The 20,387-nt window shown below is 39.9% G+C and overlaps 2 protein-coding genes across 2 annotated transcripts; one reads left to right on the forward strand and one right to left on the reverse strand.

Moving 5' to 3' along the window:
* Positions 1-1,874: 1,874 nt before the first annotated feature.
* LOC308094638 (aldo-keto reductase family 1 member B1-like) lies at positions 1,875-2,828 on the forward strand (the record flags this gene model as incomplete). The annotated part of the gene is made up of 1 exon (XM_080441408.1): positions 1,875-2,828. The coding sequence occupies one exon, from the start codon at positions 1,875-1,877 to the stop codon at positions 2,826-2,828; it is 954 nt and encodes a 317-aa protein (XP_080297534.1).
* Positions 2,829-5,513: 2,685 nt separating this feature from the next.
* LOC308095542 (HLA class II histocompatibility antigen, DR beta 4 chain-like) lies at positions 5,514-6,037 on the reverse strand (the record flags this gene model as incomplete). Its single annotated transcript, XM_080442597.1, has 3 exons — positions 5,514-5,671; positions 5,766-5,779; positions 5,961-6,037. 3 exons carry the CDS (start codon positions 6,035-6,037, stop codon positions 5,514-5,516), a joined length of 249 nt encoding a protein of 82 aa, XP_080298723.1.
* Positions 6,038-20,387: the final 14,350 nt, after the last annotated feature.

Raw genomic sequence — 20,387 nt, forward strand, 5'->3', positions numbered from 1 at the left:
CTGATTCGCTACGTGGATTCTTTTTTTCTCATTTCGCTATTCAGTCTGGCCAGGGTCCTATTTGACTCGTATTCCCAAACGTCACCGATTGCGTAGGCAAGTCAGACAGTGACTCGAGTTTTACATTGGAAAACACTGGTCACCCCCTAATAGACCAATCAAAAGCCACGGGCCGTTTTATCTCGTTTGTGCCCCCCCCCCCTGGAAATAGGAGGCTTACCAGACTGAGAAGCGAAGTGAGAAAACAAAAAGACGAAGGTAGCAATCAGTCTGGATTCCAGGCTAACTCTCGCCTGGTAACGGTGTACACACTTAGAACTTCTTAACCACATGAACCCTAGCGTCCCTATTCTGGGACTAACTTTCAGCAAACAATTGCTGATCTACAAGCTCATTTGGTGTTTAAAGGAACAAAAGGAGGGGACTATACTTGTATAGACCCCTGGGGGGACTCCGGTCAACAAAGTATAAAGCTGCACTATGTAACGTTCCTCTTCTACCCCAGATTTGAACCCGGTTTCCAAGTGCTGATTTTTTTTTTTTTTTTTTTTACCATTGAGCTAATAGAGCCTGCCTGCTTGCTCAGGGGATAAATTGAATCTGGACCTTCAGGTCAAAATTTGTGTCATATCCTGTGTGTCTAGGTGAGACATGACCTTTGACACAATCTAAATGTTTCAATAGAAGAGCAGGGAGACAAAATACAACCACTCCATTGCTCCAATTGTATAAGTTATATTGTATTAACATACTGTATACTCTACCATAGAATTTGGACAAAATTACATTTTATTCATTAAAGAAAAGTACATAGTGCCGCTTTAAGTGGTTAAGAGCAAAGGACAAAAGGAGGTGCCCCCCCCCCTGCTCCCCTCAGTTATTTTCCAATACATTTCTCACTCCGTCTTTGGATATATATAGTGCTTTATTATGTTATCGCTGTTGGATAGCTGGATGTAGCTAAATAAAGAAATATGGTGTTTATTCCTCAGCACAGCTGCATATCAAAATGAAATCCAGGCCACTGGATGGTGGAGGAGGTGGCCTTTTCATGATGAAAGCAAACCCCCCAGAGGGTTTAGCCATCATAAACAAAAGCCACACTTTTGAAAGATTACAGAAAAATATTCCCTACGGCTAGAGACTTTATACTGCACACAAACTCTACTTGTTTTGAAAGATTTGTTAGCATAAAATAAAATAAGGAACCCGTTGGGGAGTAAAAGCTGGTGGCCGGTTACTATCATTTAGACATCATCATTATGTTAATGTGCTATATCTTATTTTTGTGAAAAGTTTAAATGGAATTGCTGTGTTTTTTAAGCATAATGTCTGTTTGATGTCTTATTTAAGTGAGTCTATTAAGTTAGACAATGGTGTTAGTAAAAGACATTACATCTCCTTCTGAATGCATCTGCATTCTATTTCATCTCAGCAAAATTAGTGGGCTCGTCCTAGGGCTGTGTGTGTGTGCGTGTGCATAATTTTTATTGTATTTATATTGTTTTCATCATTGATAGCTGTGATCAACTGGAACACCACTGTTTCCATATATCATTGGATCAAACTGTTTGTATGCATTATTGGGCCACAGACCCTTACAGGTCCATTTGGTTCTATTCGCACACTCTCGGAGATGCATAGGCATAGTTTGGCTGACACGACCCATCAGCTTTGCGGATTGGTCGAACTTTGTGTGACATATGTGCCACTAATATAAACGGTAGCGCGCACATACTGTAACAGGACTTTCATTATATGTAAACTGATACTTTCAATACTAGATTTTTAATAGTCTACTTCCAATTATATTCAATAGTTTACTTTCAATAGTCATTTTCAACAGAGAGTTATTCTCGTCCTTTGGAGCAGCGATGGAGACATCGGTGGAACTGGACGGCGGTGCACAGATGCCCATGGTGGGTCTTGGGACGTGGCAGTCTCCCCCTGGCATAGTGACGGAGGCAGTGAAAGCAGCCATCTCTGCCGGCTACAGGCACATCGACGGGGCTTTCGTCTACCAGAACGAGCCGGAGGTGGGCCTCGGCGTCCACGCTATGATCCAAGATGGCCTGGTCAAGAGAGAGGAGCTCTTCATGGTCAGCAAGCTGTGGTGCACCTTCCACCAAAAGTCTCTGGTGAGGGGAGCGTGCGAGAAGACTCTTAGTGACCTCAAACTGGACTATCTGGACCTCTATCTGATACACTGGCCAGTGGGCTTCAAGGCTGGCGGTGAACTGTTTCCTGTCGACAGTGAAGGAGAAACCATCTCTGACGATACCTGCTTCATAGACACGTGGGAGGGCATGGAAGAGCTGCTGGACGCCGGTTTGGTCAAGGCTATCGGTGTGTCCAACTTCAACAAGGAGCAGATTGAGGCCGTCCTCAATAAGCCAGGCCTCAGGCACAAGCCTGCCAACAACCAGATCGAGTGCCACCCGTATCTGACTCAGGAGAAGTTGATCGACTTCTGTCACTCTCAGGGCATCTCGGTGACGGCCTACAGCCCCCTCGGGTCCCCCGACAGACCCGGGGCCAAAGCCGCCAAGGACCCTTCGCTCCTGGACGATCCCGACATCAAGGCCATCGGCGAGAAGCACCGGAAGACGTCGGCCCAGGTCCTGATCCGCTTCCAGGTCCAGAGGAACGTGGTGGTGATTCCCAAGTCGGTCACGCCGCAGCGCATACAGGAGAACTTCCAGGTGTTTGACTTTGAGCTGTCGGAGGAGGAAATGACGACCATATTAGGGCTCAACAGGAACTGGAGGGCGTGTCCAATGCTGTGGGGCACGAAACACAAAGACTATCCTTTCAACGCTGAATTCTGAGGTGGAAAACAAAGAGTCTTTCACAGCTTTACAGTTGATGCTGATGATGCGATACGAGAGTGTGGTCTAGTCAACAAACTCGGGACTCCTGAATCGTTTCCCTCCACACCCTCCTCTCTAGCATCAGGTTATTGAGCTCTTATCTGTGGTAAGAGCCAGTGGTGGAAAGTAACATTTACTTACATACAAAGTACATTTACTTAAAGATGGAGTGCCATGATATTTTTCAACCCTAAAACCTGATCATAAGGTATTATTATTATGTAAGGATTTTTTTCAACAAAAAAAGTGTACAGTGTTAAAATGTTGTTTTTATGTAGACACACCCACCAGTGCATTAAGTATACCTGGTTCTCACCTTAGCACCTCCTCCACCACCTTAGCACCACCCACCTGTCCTAGTCCCTCCTCCTCCTCATGCCCACACCTGTTGTGTTATGATAATGAGGGGGAGGGTGTGGGCTTTGTGATGTCACTAAAGCGCTGTTTCTCTATTGGCACGTTTGACCCTCAAGGTTTCAGCCTCCAGGAAGAAACTCCAAATAGTCAGAGAAGACATAAAACACCATAAAAACACCACCGGGGGGCTTAATGAAGTTCTATCAACCTCATAGACACATGGAAAACAGAAAAAGTGCAAAAACATGGCACCACCTCTTTAAGTACTGTACTTGAGTAAAGGAAAGTCAGTGTTTCACAAATGACTACAGTTATTTTGTACTGTTATGCAGCTCAGCTACTTGGAGCCTAGAGGAGTGGGTTATCCAGCCTTTCTTACTCGTGAGAAATATAACACCCTAACATAACTTCAACAATTTCTTTGCCAGATCAGTAACACACAAAGAAAACTGTATCCCACCAGTTTCAAATTATCATATTATTTATGTCCCCAAACTCTCTGAAATAAGAGTGTGCGCACTGGGCAGCCAATATCATGGCTACTGTAACTTATCTCTATGTTTTGTTGAGCCCATTCAACTCTTTGAAACTACTACATCGTAGCCTCTGTGCCTGGACCGCTACTCCAGCAGTCCAGGCCAAAACCAAGTGTTTAATGCAGGAGGTTTACAAAGAAATTGTACTTTTGGTTAATTAATGCCTCAGACAAAATACACACAAAAAACTAATTACAGTATCAGTCAGTTTTGTGTTTTATGGTCTCAATTTAATAATATAAATAGTCATAGATTTGTCATAGATGAAAACATCCCTCTGCGCTATAATACAGACCGCTTATAACTGAACAAAGCAAATGGAGCATCAGGGTCATCAGAAGGAAACATGTCTTTTAAACTAGAGACTAATACACAAGTAGTCAAACACTGCATTAAACAAATACAAAACTAAACATAATATGTTGTAATCCATCCCAAAAATTGTGAAAACGGTTTTGCAATAAGGTTGTAGTCAACATTGTCTTTTTTGTCATGGCAAGAATGTGCAATCAGGCAGTGGTTCCCAAACTGGGGGTCGGGACCGCCAGGGGGGTCCCCAAATAATTTTGGAGGGTCCCCAGATGATTAGCTTAATGTGCAACATTGTTTTCTCACTCATCAGTAAACAAACTAACATACTGTATAAGTGTATACATATCTGCTCATTGCTAAAGTGACAATTTAAGGACATTTAAGGCCTTTTTTAACAAATTGGCTAAAATCTTCAAATATTACAGAACGTAAAAAAGGGGCAAACGGGAAAATAGCTGATCTACAAGCTCACAACTGAGAAACTCACCTGGGATACACACTGAACTGAAGTAGTGAGGAAGGCACAGCAATTCCTCTGCCTCCTCGGGTAACTGAAGAGGTTTGGTATGGGCCCCACGGTCCTGCCTACAGAAGTACTGTACCTCCGAGAGCATCCTGGCTGGCTGCATCCCTGCCTAGTATATGGGAACTGTACTGACCTCAACTGCAAAGCAATGCAGAGGGTTGTGCACTGCGGACAACCTCTACCCAAGACATATGCAATGGATTTTGTGTCAGGATTTTCAAAGTTTATAGCAATCCCAAACATGGACTGTTTCATATGCTGCCACATGGCAAGCGGCTCCACAGCAGTAGGCTGCTAAATCGATGCTCCCCTCGGACAATCAGGCTTATGAACAATCAGACCAGAGCAAAACTAAGCAAACACCGGAAATTGAGAAAAAAAGACAGAGCCTCTTGTGCAGAGACAACAAGCAGGGAACAAACTACCTGACAAAACAGTTACAGTAATTGACAGTTTTACCACTATTTGATAATAACAATAGAAGAACATAGCTTTGCTGGGAATTACCTCTGGCAATATAACAACATAATAATCATAATCATTCTTCAGAGAATTACAATACAATGACACCACCACATATGCACCAGTTATAGGGCTGGTTCTGTAGGTTCATCCATCCTTTTAGTTGGAAGGAGGTCTTCAACAGGAACCAACACACGATCTGTTTAAAACAGTAGAAAATCACTATTGTCTAATTACTACGGTAAATATTATTCTCCCCCCATATTATGCACACATCCATTGCTGCTAAAATATTGAATCCAGTCCTGCCTTATACTTACCTTTATTTTTCGTATTATTTTTCGTATTATCTTATTACATCCAGTACATTATTATTATTATTATTATTTTGTTATATTGTAATTGTCATTGTTAACACAGTCTGTGGTTAATTAGTCATGGATTTTTCCTTCATCTCTGTGCCGTACTCTTACCTTGGCACGGAGAGGTGTGTGCTGCAGACTTTTTCTTGTAGTAGACCAATCCAGTGGAAACAAAGACCAAGCCAAGCAGCAAACCAGCTGACCCAACTACTATTTTATTCCTCTCTGACTCCGGAAGGGAGGGGTCTGAAATGTTAAGAGAAATGTAGTCTCAGAGTTTAGAAACATCTGATATTGTGTCTACTATGGACAATACTTGAACTGAACATTTTCTAAGTACACTGTACAACTTCACTACCTCTTGGAAATGGCATATTATTTAGTATAATAGGTTTAAATGTATTTCTCTTCATTTATGGATATTATTTTTCCTTTCGTGCACTGACTCATTCAGTAAACACAATTCATAAAATACACATACCCCAGTGTTGAAGCACTGGCTCAGTGAGGATGCTGTGTTCCACCTTACTATTACTAGGTAATTGTCTCTCCTGATGTTGGAGTGTACTCCAGGAAGGAATGGAATTGATAGTAGAAATCTCCATCAGTCATCAACTGAGATGAACTGACATCTGAAGTAATTTCCTGGCCGTTTCTCAGCCATGTGACTTGGATTTGTTTGGGGTAAAAGTCGAATGCACTGCACACAAGCATGGATGGATGTCTGCCACTGGTCAGCTTAACTGATTTCAGTTTGACGTAGGGTTTTGCTGCTACGTCACCTGGAACAAGTTGTGGTATTGAAATATGCACATTAGTAAGCCATTTTGCAGCACCCGTGTATGTAAGATTTATTATATGTATATGGGAATTATTTTTCCCATTACCTAAGGTTGTTTTTATCGCTGGTAGGTTGTTATCACATTGTATGACCTCCGCCGCTTTTCTTGCTGCTATTTCAACAGGATTGTTCCATATTTGTGCTACTTCTATGCCACGGGCTGTGTGTCCTGTATAGTTGCCCCGGGTGCTGTTGTAGATCATCATTATTTCTTAGTTAAAATAGTAATTTACGTCGAACTCGATTTCCTCAAAACCTTTGATTAAACAGTAAGACTGGACATGCAGAACATTTTGATTTGAAGAAGCTGTAATGGAAGAACACAAACATATTTATGTCACTTATTATAAAAACAAAAACCACCACCAACCTTGGATTGTATGTATTATAGAATTGCTATAATTCAGCACATGCTTTTCATGTGTATGCATGTATATATTGGTCATTGTTTGCTGCGTACTGTATAGTCTGTATATCCCAGTTGCTAATTTATTCCCCATTTATATTCTGTATATTAAATTCTCTATTCCTCTGGTAATATACCCTACTTCAGTATCCCAGGGAACATTAAATTCCAAGTGTAAATTGTCTGTATATATTGACACTGTTTTTTGTTATCTTGAAACACTTTACACAATTGATTACTTATTGCTGCTCAAAACCCCTGTATTATAAACATATTTTTATTTATTTACTTATTGCTGCTCAGAACCCCTGTATTATAAACATATTTTTTTTTATTTATGTTGTATATTGTTAGCACAGGAGTGCATGCCAGACCATCAATTCACTGCATGTTACGACCCTGATATGGGTCTAGGGCGGGTGCACCCCCGCATTCCTAAACCCCCCCACTCCGAATTTTTTTTTCGGAGTGGGGGGTGTAGGAGTGGGGGGGTTTGAAAACTTGGAGTAAACCCTGCCATTCCGAAAAATAGATATAAATCCTATCTATCTAACTTTTTCTTTTTTTTTTTTTTGCGGGGGGGAGCATATGGGGCACCCCCACGCAAAAAAATAATTAAAAAAAAAATTATAAAAAAAAAAAAAAACATTCATTTTTTTTATTAAAAAAAAATTTGTGGACTGAAGTTGGTTTGCTTCCACAATGCATTTTCGAACTAAATTAATTAGGCTATCTGCACTTCCACCATGGACAGACAGCTAAAACAACTCACTCACATGATTCACTTGAGCTGAGCCCTGATTCAATCAGATCTACATCCTCTTCTTGGATCCAGAACTTGGATGAGGATCGATTTACTAACTAGACGCGTCGCAATTCAGGGCAATTGCACAGTGTGGTTGCGCCGACGCGAGTCGCGGGTCGCTGCCGCCGGGGTACTCGAGGAATACGCTGGGAGGAATACCGTCGGAGGCTGCGCCAATTACATTGTCACATAACTCCTGAGATCACTTGCGTTTCATTTTGAGAGGATTGATACCCCCAAAAATCATGTTTTTGCATCAAACGGTTACGTTTTGTGCATTTGTGGCGCCCCCTATTGGTCAAAGTGGAAATGCTTGGGGATTTGTTGAGTAAGCCACCCTCGACATGTGATTCAAATTTGGGATTGACCGGACGTTTCGTTCGTGATTTCTGGCCTTTTATGTAAAACAGGCCCCTCCCGCTAACTTTGGAAGCCATTTACGGACGAACGGTTAGGACTATCAAATGCCGTTTGGATATGTTTATCGCATGGGTCCAGAGATCATGTGTACCGATTTTTGTGAAATTTGGACAAAATATGTGGGAGGAGGAGCTAAAAGTGTGTTTTGAAGAAAGTTCAAAATGGCAGAAAATCTATCCTGACGCAAATGGGCGTGGCCTATGTAGGGAGTTGCGTAATGACCCAAGGAATCTAGGGAATCTATTTTTATTCTATGACCTACGGTTCAAGAGTTATAGGCCAAAACGTAAAGTGGGCTGTTATAGCGCCACCATGAGGCCGACTGGTGTATTTTTTTATAATTTCGGACTAAATTATAAACATCCCCTCCAAATCTGGTAACTCTAGCTCTTATGGTTTCTGAGAAAAAAAAACATGAATTTGGGTTTTTTCACTTTTCCATTAAAGTGGATGGGGAAATTTAATGCACTAATAAATCAATATCAATAAAACTATGCAACCAATCTCTTAGCAAAAATACAAGCACACGATTCCCGGTGAAGCCGGTCATTTTGATATATGGCACTAAATTGGGAAAAATAAACTGTGGGAGGAGATGCGCGCCAAAGTATTGTTTATCTAGAAATAAAGAATAAAGTATCCCTAGAACTATAGTCTGGTTGCCCTGTTAGGGCAACCACACTAATAAAGTGCGAAGATTACTATAGCAACCACACTAATTAGAAGATGCGACTCATGCGAGGTGACTTGACAAATAAGCAAGACAATAACATGTTGTGTTCGACTCTGCGGTCCCATGTGGGACACAGAGGAGAACTGGCAATAATTGAATGATGAGATAATGGAAATTAACTGTGCAATAAAGAGGAGGAGAGATAATAAGATATATATGGTGTGAGAAAGATCGAGATGGGTCAGAGATATAGGGAGACTAGAGAGTCAACATTGTTTGCTGTAAACCGCTGAAGCTGAAGCTTGCTATACTTAAACCGCTTTACTGATATAACTAACTTCAAGTTTGATAGTGCTTCATTCTACCAATCCATCATAGGGAAAACTAAGGATCCCTCAGGTATTATAACTCACATTATCTATCTATCTATCAAACTATCTATCTCCAGCAATGTACCGCTCAGCAACATGTTGTTCAACAAATAGCAGATCTACAAGCTCACAACAACTGTTATTGTGAGCTTGTAGATCTGCTATTTTCAAATAGCGTATGTATAAAATATGTCTGAATTGGTTAGTGATTCATATATATCTGCGATGTGTAGGATTATTATAATTATTATATTACAATTAAAGTAAGCGCATCGGTTAGTGTGATTGAGTGCGCTTCCACGGCCTGGGTCTGTCTGTCTGTCTGTCTGTCTGTCTGTCTATGTATCTATCTATCTATGTATCTTGTAGATAGATCTTTCTACAAGCTCAGTTATTGTGAGCTTGTAGATTTGCTATTTTCAAATAGCGTATGTATAAAATAGGTCTGAAGTGGTTAGTGTATGGTTCATAATATAATAATTTATATCAGACAGACAGACAGACAGACAGACTGGTTCAGTCCATTAATGTTGTATTCAGAATAATAAAAAAAAAGATTATTATTATTATTGTTATTATTATTTTTACTACTACTATTACGCTATTATTATTGTCTCCGCCGAAGGTGGAGAATATGTTTTCGCTTTGTGTGAGCAAACATTGTTAGCCAAGCTAACATTGGGCAAGCTCCACGTGACACGTGTCAATTTGTTGACACCAATGCCTCTGATTGGCTAGAGGGACGCGTGACGAAATAAAATTCTATAAATAGGTGTGTCACTTCAAAAAGCTCCTACTTTTTGAAGTGAGGTAAAACAGGATCAATCAGACTTGATTGGAACAGTACCTTCAGTAAGTCCAAGTCACCCGTCTGTGCGTGTGTGTTTCCCTCTGAGAACACCTAACATTGGTCAAGCAAAGGCGCAGAAGGCCAAAGCTAAGAAAGCATACTCATCTACAATTGTAACGTAGAAGAGGACTAGAGTTGAAATGATCCCACAACAAAGCCGAACTCTTAATACGTGTCAATATGTTGACATCAATGTCTCTGATTGGCTAGAGGGACGCATGACGAAATACAATCCTATAATAAAAAGGTGTGTCACTTCAAAAAGCCGTTTACGTTTTTGAAGCGAGGTAAGACAGGATCAATCAGTCTTGATTGGAACAGTATCTTCTAGTCCAAATCACCCGTCCGTGCGTGTGTGTGTCCCTTTGAGAACACCTGACATTGGTCAAGCAAAGGCGCAGAAGGCCAAAGCTAAGAAAGCATACTCATCTACAACAGTAACACAGAAGAGGACTAGAGTTGATCTTTAAACATTAGAAGACAAAATATGATTTTTAAATCATTTTTTTTTAAATAAATAATTTCTTTAACATACACCTTTTTATTTAAGTACAGTATATATCTTTTACTCTACTGTATCTCATTAGTTATTGCTATGATAATATAATTGCTATAGTCTGCTGGCGGAGACTTGTGCTCCGAGGAGCACATTTTCTAGTTATTATTATTATTACATTAATGTTGATGTTCTGTCACAGCTCACTGTTGCGCGCACGTTGATTGACGGGTCAGTAATCACGTAGGCCTACTCAGTGACGCTCACATGCTCAGGTTTCTCAGATGTTTTCTCCTTAATTAACCCACTTGTCACATCTCACATGAATAGTATACGCATCAGTGGTGGAAAAATTACTCAAATGTTTTACTAAAGTAAAAGTACCAATACTGCAATGTAGAAATAGGCCTACTCTGTAACATGTAAAAGTCCAGAATTCAATTTGAGTAAAAGTATCCTACAAAGCCAAGTATTGGTATCAAAATGTACTTAAAATACCAAAAGTAAAAGTACTCGTTATGCAGAAGGTCCCATTTCACAAGTTTTCAAATGTATAAAAATCCTTTGAATAGCAGATCAGAGAGAGAGAGAGAGAGATGAGAGAGAGAGAGAGAGAGAGAGAGAGAGAGGAGAGAGAGAGAGAGAGAGAGAGAGAGAGAAGAGAGAGAGAGAGAGAGAGAGAGAGAGAGAGAGAAGAGAGAGAGAGAGAGAGAGAGAGAGAGAGAGAGAGAGAGAGAGAGAGAGAGATGAGAGAGAGAGAGAGAGAGAGAGAGAGGAGAGAGAGATGAGAGAGAGAGAGAGAGAGAGAGAGAGAGAGAGAGAGAGAGAGAGAGAGAGAGAGAGAGAGAGAGAGAGAGAGAGAGAGAGAGAGAGAGAGAGAGAGAGAGAGAGAGAGGCACCTTGGACGAGTGGGCATTAGGGACATGTGGACACTGAGGGTGGATAAGAGAGGGCGGTAGGGAAATCTGGGAACCATGAAGACTGGGCACCGGGAAAATGGTGTTAATAATCAATGTTAATAAAGAATACAATCTCACAGGCAATGCACAGTGCCCACTCTCCCTGGTGTCAAGATGTCCCTAGTGCCCACATATGCTGAATCCAATTAATACATCAGCAGAGATGAGAATTACGTATCTTCCCGTCCGACAGACAGACAGACAGACAGATAGACCAGGCCGTGGGAGCCACTCAATCACACTAAAGGCCCTTACACACCGGGGCCATTATTTTCATGCGAATAATACGTTTTTTTAAAAACCTTATAAAGTCAATGCAAGCTTCCACACCAGTTTCGCGGAGCGAAAAAAGCGTCTTTTAATTATTCGGAACGAGTCCGAATTTTGCGTATATTCGCATATTCGCCGGTGTGTAACCGCCTTTACCGATGCGCTTACTTTAATTATAATATAATAATAATTATTATAATAATCCTACACTTTGCAGATATAAATTATTATATTATGAACCATACACTAACCACTCTTCAGACCTATTTTATACATACACTATTTGAAAATAGCAGATCTACAAATCTACAAGCTCACATTAACCGTTGTTGTGAGCTTGTAGATCTGCTATTTGTTGAACAAGGTGTTGCTGATCACCGCGTTGGGAGCTTACATTTGGGGCTGTCATTACTGGATAGTGGATTATTTATGGGGGGGGGGGCAGCTGTAGGCAAGCGGTACATATATTGCTACAGACAGACAGACAGACAGACACATACATAGAGACAGACAGACAGACAGACAGACAGACAGACAGACAGACAGACAGACAGACAGACAGACAGACAGACAGACAGACAGACAGACAGACAGACAGACAGACAGACAGACAGACAGACAGACAGACAGACAGACAGACAGACAGACAGACAGACAGACAGACAGACAGACAGAGGCCGTGCATGGAAGCGCACTCAATCACTAACCGATGCGCTTACTTTAATTGTAATATAATAATTATAATAATCCTACACTTCGCAGATATAAATTATATTATGAATCACTAACCAATTCATACATATTTTATACATACGCTATTTGAAAATAGCAGATCTACAAGCTCACAATAACAGTTGTGAGCTGAACAGCCGCGCCAGAACACTGCAGATATGGTCGATGGATCGGAAATTGACGTTGGTGCCATGAAGGATCGACTACGTCGGTGGGTCGTTATGGGGGAGAAAATTAATTCATGACTGATAGAGTGGCGGCCTTTCATATGTTTCACCCGTTTCAATTGAAACGGGACCCCAACCTCAGGGGGCCCCCACAAAAAAAATTATAATAAAAAATAAAAATATATTATTATTATTATTTTTTTAAAATATTTTTGACTCGCATCCCAGTCCGGGGCCCGCCTCTGGCTGGCCGACGTCCAATAATTTCATGCAAGAAGAGGATGTAGATCTGATTGAATCAGGGCTCAGCTCAAGTGTATCATGTGAGTGAGTTGTTTTAGCTGTCTGTCCATGGTGGAAGTGCAGATAGCCTAATTAATTTAGTTCGAAAATGCATCATTATGGATTGTGGAAGCAAACCAACTTCAGTCCACAAATATTTTTTTAATAAAAAATATAAATAAAAAAAACTTTAAAAAAAAACTTTTTTTTTTAACTTTTTTTTTTGCGGGGGGGTGCCCCATATAACCCCCCCCCCACAAAAAAAAAAGAGAAAAAAAAAAAAAAAAGTTAGATAGATAGGATTTATATCTATTTTTCGGAATGGCAGGGTTTACTCCAAGTTTTCAAACCCCCCCACTCCTACACCCCCCCACTCCGAAAAAAAAAAATCGGAGTGGGGGGTTTAGGAATGCGGGGGTGCACCCGTCTAGGGCACAAGGAGTAACAAAACACGGTGGTAAGGTGCAAAGAAAAGGAATTTATTTACATTTGTGATTTTTAACAAGTGGTTGAATTAAAAAAGGACCAAGACATAGGGAGGTAACGCAGTGCCAGTAGATACCATGGGATGCAACACGGCACATACTTCTATGAGTGTGTGACAAATACATTTTGTTAAATAAGTAATATAGTACAGCTCAATAATGTGTTATCTTAACTTACAACGTAATGCTGCCATGTTATATTTAATTTACACATGTAAAAAAGGGAAGTCATGTTACTCACCCACACTGAGAAGAGAGATTAAAAAAAGGAAATGATTGATATTCATACCTTTTAATATCAATAAATATAGTCAACAATAAAAGCTCTATGCTGTGAAATGTTAACTTGTACACAGCAACCTAACACTGGGCAATGAAACAAAAGCAAGGACATTAATTTGCCTAAAGTTGCCACAGTCTCCACCTTTAGGTGTGGCAGAAAAATATAGGCTCATCACTACTAAGGTTTAAGTCAAGTCAAGCATGACTAGGCTACTTTCTGGGGCTTTCCCACAGACAGTGGTGGACAAGTATATATTCAAGTATATACTTAAGAATTCAAAACATACACATTTACAAAAGTACATTTTGTATTGAAGTTTAGAATTTTTTATCAGGATTAACAATGCTAATGTCTACATTATGACGAAACATTAAAAAAATTAAAAAATCTCAATCGTCCACGTGCACATGAAATCTGTTGTTGATTGGCCTAGTAGTCTGCCATAATAGCTATGGACAGACACACACAGGGGCGAGTACAAGATCTCGACTGGCAGAGATAAAAATTGTCATTGTCTATTTTGTGTCATAACCAATACCTGAGAACACAATTTTGTCAAAAGAACATTATGGAACACTGGAAATTTAATTTGACTTCTGCACTAGTATTAACCCATAACATTTTCTTTAGATTTAAAATGTCGACTTTGTTAATACTGTAGTTAGCCTACCGCATCGCACTTCAACAAGATATAATGTTCTTTGAAATTATACAAATTTTCTCTGGAGCTGTTTGCACCTGTGCACAAAGTAAGTATTTGTGATTGTTTTGTTTTCCTATAACTGGTCTAGTTTTGAAAGTGATCAAATGTCCTCACTTTGCTGAAGATCAATAACGTACTACCATCTTGTCATTAAGCATCTATTAGGTTTGGCAGAATATAGCAGTTTACATACGATCAAAGAAAAGGGAACTAGAGTGATTTATTTTCATGAGCGGAGGAACAAGACTGAGACATTACCAGAATACTGTGTTTAAGAGTATTAAACCAATCATTAAGGTCTACTTTGAAAATGTATTCACAATTTCTTCTTTTTTTAGCAAGTGATATATTTGAGCATACCTATGGGTGCTGTGATTCTGGTGATACCGAACTCTCTTTGACACTGGACGGTGATGAAATCTACTACGCAGACTATAAGAAGGGAAAGGTAGTGTGGGATAGTAGGATCCCATTACCACTACATTTTCCTCATGCCTACGATTATGCAGAGTTTTACAAAGCTCGATGCCTAGCCATAAAGCGCTGGTGGGAAACAGGTACAACTGTGAAAATAGCCAACGGTAAGTCACGTTTGAACCAAAAGGTCACTGTTATAGTACATTGATAATACTACAATTTCAGAGCCATTACATTTGCTGCCTGAATTATGTACCAGTACTCTGCAGCATACATTTTCTTTAAGTACCAGTACTCTGCAACATGCATTTTCTTCAACCCTTAGATGCCCCAGAAACTACTCAAAACATGAAGTGACGGAGGAGGTGGAGAACACTCTCATCTGCTTCGTCAACAACTTTTTTCCTCCTTCCATCAAAGTTAAGTGGACCAAGAATGATGTAGAAGTCACTGTCGGGGATCCTGTTATCTCATACTTAGCCAATCTAGATGGGACCTTCCGTCATATCTCCACCCTGAACTTCATGCCCCAGGAGGGAGACGTCTATGCCTGTACCGTAGAGCATGAAGCTCTGCAGGAGCCTCAGACGAACGTTTGGGGTGAGAACCTCAACAGTTAAAAGTTTTGATAGCTAGTCATAAGTTATAACTGTGTGTGTGTGTGTGTGTGTGTGTGTGTGTGTGTGTGTGTGTGTGTGTGTGTGTGTGTGTGTGTGTGTGTGTGTGTGTGTGTGTGTGTGTGTGTGTGTGTGTGTGTGTGTGTGTGTGTGTGTGTCCCGCTGGCATGACAAAGAGCAAAGACAAACAACTCGCTTAAATATTGCTCTGTTTCAGCTGTTATAGGCAGTTTATCTGTGTTGAGGAGAAGGTCCTATTTGTACCCTTAGGTGCCCATGAACTGTCTAACCCCGTCACATTTGATTCCCTGTAAATTAATATGCCAACATGCTACACACTACTCTATAGCTAGTAATTTCACTGCATACATCATAATGGAGATGTGCACTCTTCAGAGTGCACCTTTCTATTTGTTAATTACCAAAGCGTCTAGGCTAGACTTCATTCCGCATGTAATGAGGTGCACCATATGCAGTCTTCACACACAGAGACAGGCAGTCAAACTGTCACGCAGCCAAATAGCTGTCATGTGAATGCCCAAACAATCGAAACTAAAGATGATGTGTGTACATTTTTATTGCGGTGACTAATTCAGTCTTTCAGCGTTGCAATCGAAACGTGTGTGTGTGTGTGTGTGTGTGTGTGTGTGTGTGTGTGTGTGTGTGTATTGTTTTTATATTCAATTACTATATTCTTATACGATATTTTGGATGAGCACAAAGCTAGGATGGAAGTGAATAGGTCTTACCAAACATTGAACACTAATAAGTTACAGTGGGTCTCATTTATCTGTTGTTCACAGAGCCTGACATCACTGAGAACATCTCTGGTCCAACTGTCTTCTGTGGCGTTGGTCTGGCTCTGGGACTGCTGGGCATCGCTACTGGAACATTCCTATTTGTTAAAGGAAAACATTTGGAGTGATTACTTTGTTAAGAAACAAAAACAATTTCCATTATCGGGTTCGTGTTTTGATTAATAAAATACTGTGCAATTGGTGGCATTTTAATAGTGTAAGCAGATGCACTCTTAGTGAATATTTCACTATCAATGTACATCCTTTCTGCTTCTATTTCAGCCATGCTACACCAAGGCTGTGCTAGAGTTCACACTAGAGGGGTTAGAGGCTTTTTTAACCTAAAATAAACAACAACAACATTCAGAGTAACTATTTAATTGATGTTTTTGTTCTTTATTTTTTGTATTTATCAAAATTTTACTCATACTGTGTAATTGCCTTCAAACTTAAAAATAAATCTCTCTCTTTTTTTTTTAGCAAACTTTCAACTCTGGATTGCAAATGTTGGGCCTTATTAGCAAAGTATGGCATATAAAAGTTAAATGTTTTTTTTACACAATGGATTGCCAGAACCACAAATAATGTATTTAAAATGTATTTTATGACAGTTTATTGAATTCCCTCCTAATCTGAAACTTTACTACATTATTTTGTAAATATGAATCGGAATCTTGTGTTTAATGTAAAAAGCAAATGTCCACAAACAAGGTGAATATACAGTAATAGTTGATGCAACTTTGTATCTCCTGTAAAATAAAAATACTTTTATGGATCCAAATGCAATGAAATGTAGTCATTCTATAAGGGATTAGGTAAACATTCACCTTACGTAAAAATGGTCATGGTCACAAACTACTTTACCAGAGTATCCACACTACAAACTGACTGTGCAGCTAGCTTAGGGCGGTTTCACACTATGGTCCCGGGTGCGCACCCCGGACCACATGGCAGATGTTGTGGTAGTGTGAACGTAGCGAACCGTTCCCCGTAACGCATCACCGTACCGTACCCGAAACCACCTTGGGAGGTAGTCTCGGGTCCGATTGCTGCGGAGTCGGGAACGGAACGCGGCAGTGTGAATCCATCCGTTCCAAGAGAAGGAAGTGGACTGCTAATCATATATCATTTACATATTTCTTATAATGACACATTATTTTAGCTGGGTTATACCTTCTCATAGTTCTTCTTGAATGTTGACAAGAAATAATAATCCCGCTAGTGTTTGAGTAGCGCGAGCCGTGAAAAATAATAAACAAAAAACGCATGTGTGGCGAACGTATTTATAAGGATAAATACACCAAGGATTAGTCCGTGACGTCACACCAAGGATGCGTTCGTGACGCCAATATCATATTAACAGACGACGTTACATTTCGAGGTTTCAAAGACCAGTGCACACACTGCTTTGGTTGTGTATTGTTGATCTGTTGTTATTATAACTCAAGACAACGTCAGGAACACAGTCAAACTTTATTATTCACTCTAGAGTGACTTTTCTTCTGTGAATGACATTCGCTCTCCCAAAGCCCCATAGTCCACAGCGCCCCCATGAGGCACATATTTACCATTACTGTTAAATGAAATGGTCTCGAGTCTTGGCCAGTGTGAATGCTGGCCAGCCAAGCGTACTGGGGAACGGTTTGATTCAAACGAACCCAGTGTGAAGCCGCCCTATAGTACAGTGTCTTCACTGCTACAGAACAGAGAACAGAGGGTTTCTACTGTCAGGACAGAGAGAGTCTCACAGTGTCTAATAAAGTGCATTTTAAATCATAGACATGTTACAGTAAATGTAATCTCAAAGGTGACCCAGAAAATTAACAAAAATGTTTTCGGTGTGATTCTTCACTGATTAAATTAACAATAAACATTCCAGCTCCCAATCATCTATTTATTTACTATTAATTTACTTTCAACATTCAGTTTACAATGCAATTCTCTTTCAGTCTGTCAGTTAAAGAGACAACATTATTAGTTACCTGTGCATATGGTTAATGTGTTGTTAGTACAGTTTAACATAATTCAAATGATAGCACATTTTGAACCCACTTATGCCTTTCAGGGAATGATTTGGTTTAGTTTAGTGCATTCAGTTTATTTGACATTGAAAATGTGCAATTTTTAACATAAATATCAGCAATATAATTATGATGCATTGTACCAGATGTAGCTAAGAGCTTTCATCTAAACTCCCTGGATAGGTGTACAACAATACAACAGAACATCACATTGTATAATATAACTCAAAAACGTTTTCCTCTTATGTGTACAGGAGAGGAATGTCCTGTCATGGTGAACCGGGAGAAAAGAAGTATAAAACATTTGAAAGTTGGCAAGTTTGATTTGCCAACATGCGATTTAGAAGCATGCAAGTCATTGAATAGATTGTATTTGAAGGGGATAGGGCAGTGATAGTATTGCAATGGCTTTGTGTCCAGTATCTTAACAGCTTGTTTAGCATCTGAAGAGGTCTTATTGAGGTTCTCCAGCTTGAGACCAACTTGTCATACAGTACGTGCCAAGGTCATGGCATGCATAGTAGAACTTGGATGTGTCTGTTGATTTGTTGATCTATCCTTTATGTATCTAAAATTTTACAAGCTACATTTGATTGGTCATCTACTCTTATGTGTTTAAATGTCATGATGCAGAATCAAAAGTTTTTCTTTCTCACCTCGTATAAAAATGTCCTGAGAGGACTTGTTTGGTTCCATTTTAAATAATGCAATTTGGCATTGCCACAATGTCTATAGTCTCTCTCTATCTTAAAATTGGAATCACACTACAGGAGTTTTAAAATACAGGAGAATACAGGAGATGATAAAATAATTTTTTTATCTGGTTGCATTACGGTTGAATGTTCACAGATATTATTCTCTCTAATCGTAAACATGCACACACTACAAGGAATTTATATGTCACATCACACTCTACTGGATATTATTAACATTATTGTTAATGCAGCCTGACAGCGAGTCGCGAGTTCGATTCCCAAGCCCGACTTTTGCTGCGTGTCACTTCCTGTCACTCTCTTCCTGTTTCCTGTCACTCTTCCCTAAATTAAGGCAGAAAAGCCAAAAAAATATCTTTAAAAAAGATATGCATTTCAATGTAGACACATTATAAAAGGATGAAGGAAAGCAATCCTCCCCACTAAAGAAGTTTCAATTAAAATGTAAAGACCCTGTAAGGAAATTCACCTTATGCATGTTAAAAGTCATGGCTGAAAACATGCCTGAGAATACTATTACTGCTTTACAGGGTCTGTAGGCTAAAGCTAGCATGTTGGCACATGTTTGCTACCCATAGCTATAGATTCCACAGAGATCCCACACGCTATTAGACCTTCTGGTTACTATTTAAAAACATATTAAAGGTTCTGCATCTCTAATAGAAAAACAGCCAGGCTTTCAAGTGGTCTGCTGAGTGAAAACATGGTCTTTTTTGCCAGACCCAAGGGGTCGGGCTTACATGAGGCTTTGTATCTGTTTCGTCCATACATGGGCAGGGGCCATTTGTCCTCCGGCCCCAGCCAAAAAAAAGTTTGTGACGTCCCCTTTCGTCACGAACTATTCATGACATCATGAACTTCAGTTATAAAGTGGTTTGTAGGTGTGTTACATACTAGGACTTCATTTTGGGTCTGGCAGAACCAGGTCTCCTGGTCTTGTTTGTTAATTAAAAGTACTTACATGGACCTACAGTATGTGTGCAGAACCTTTTATCCCTTTTATTATGGTTCTATGGTCCTCTGGTACCTTTGCTTATCCAGCATTCAGTGAGTGCAGTGATCTTCTCACAGAATTGACCTTTTCTTTTTTTAACCCATTAAGACCTGAGGCCAATGTCTTCGAAATCCTAACTCAAATATGTTCGCTTTAAAAAATATATATATTCAAAAATAGCATTTCAAAAATAGCAGATACAAGCTCATAGCGCGGCACAAAGTGACACACTATGAGCTTGTATATCTGCTATTTTTGAAAAGCCAAAGTATAAAATAATGGAAAAAATGACACCGAAGCTTTCCCTGTTTTAATGGGTTAATACAACGTGAGAAAAGACAGCTGAATAATTAATTAAAAGCTCTCACTTCTCTCAGGTTGTATGAAAACGGGAGGCAAGTCCAAAAGGCAGGCTCATTATCAAGTCAGGGCTTTGATCCCTGTGAATGCCAGCATCCCTCCCTGTCCAAATGTATTTGACCTTCAGAGTCGGAGCCTACCCGTTCCACACAAGCCCCTGAAAGAACTTTCAGAAACATTGGAACATTTTGTTTGTCAATAAACCACTCTATGTTTGACATTCTTTCCACCTAACTAACACTCTGCCGTTTCCCCTGAAGCATTGAGATGTTGTTAATCAATATGTTTTTCATGGCGTTG

This window comes from Gymnoscopelus braueri, assembly GCF_963280865.1.
Source record: "Gymnoscopelus braueri genome assembly, chromosome: 11".
Classification (NCBI taxonomy): Eukaryota; Metazoa; Chordata; class Actinopteri; order Myctophiformes; family Myctophidae; genus Gymnoscopelus; species Gymnoscopelus braueri.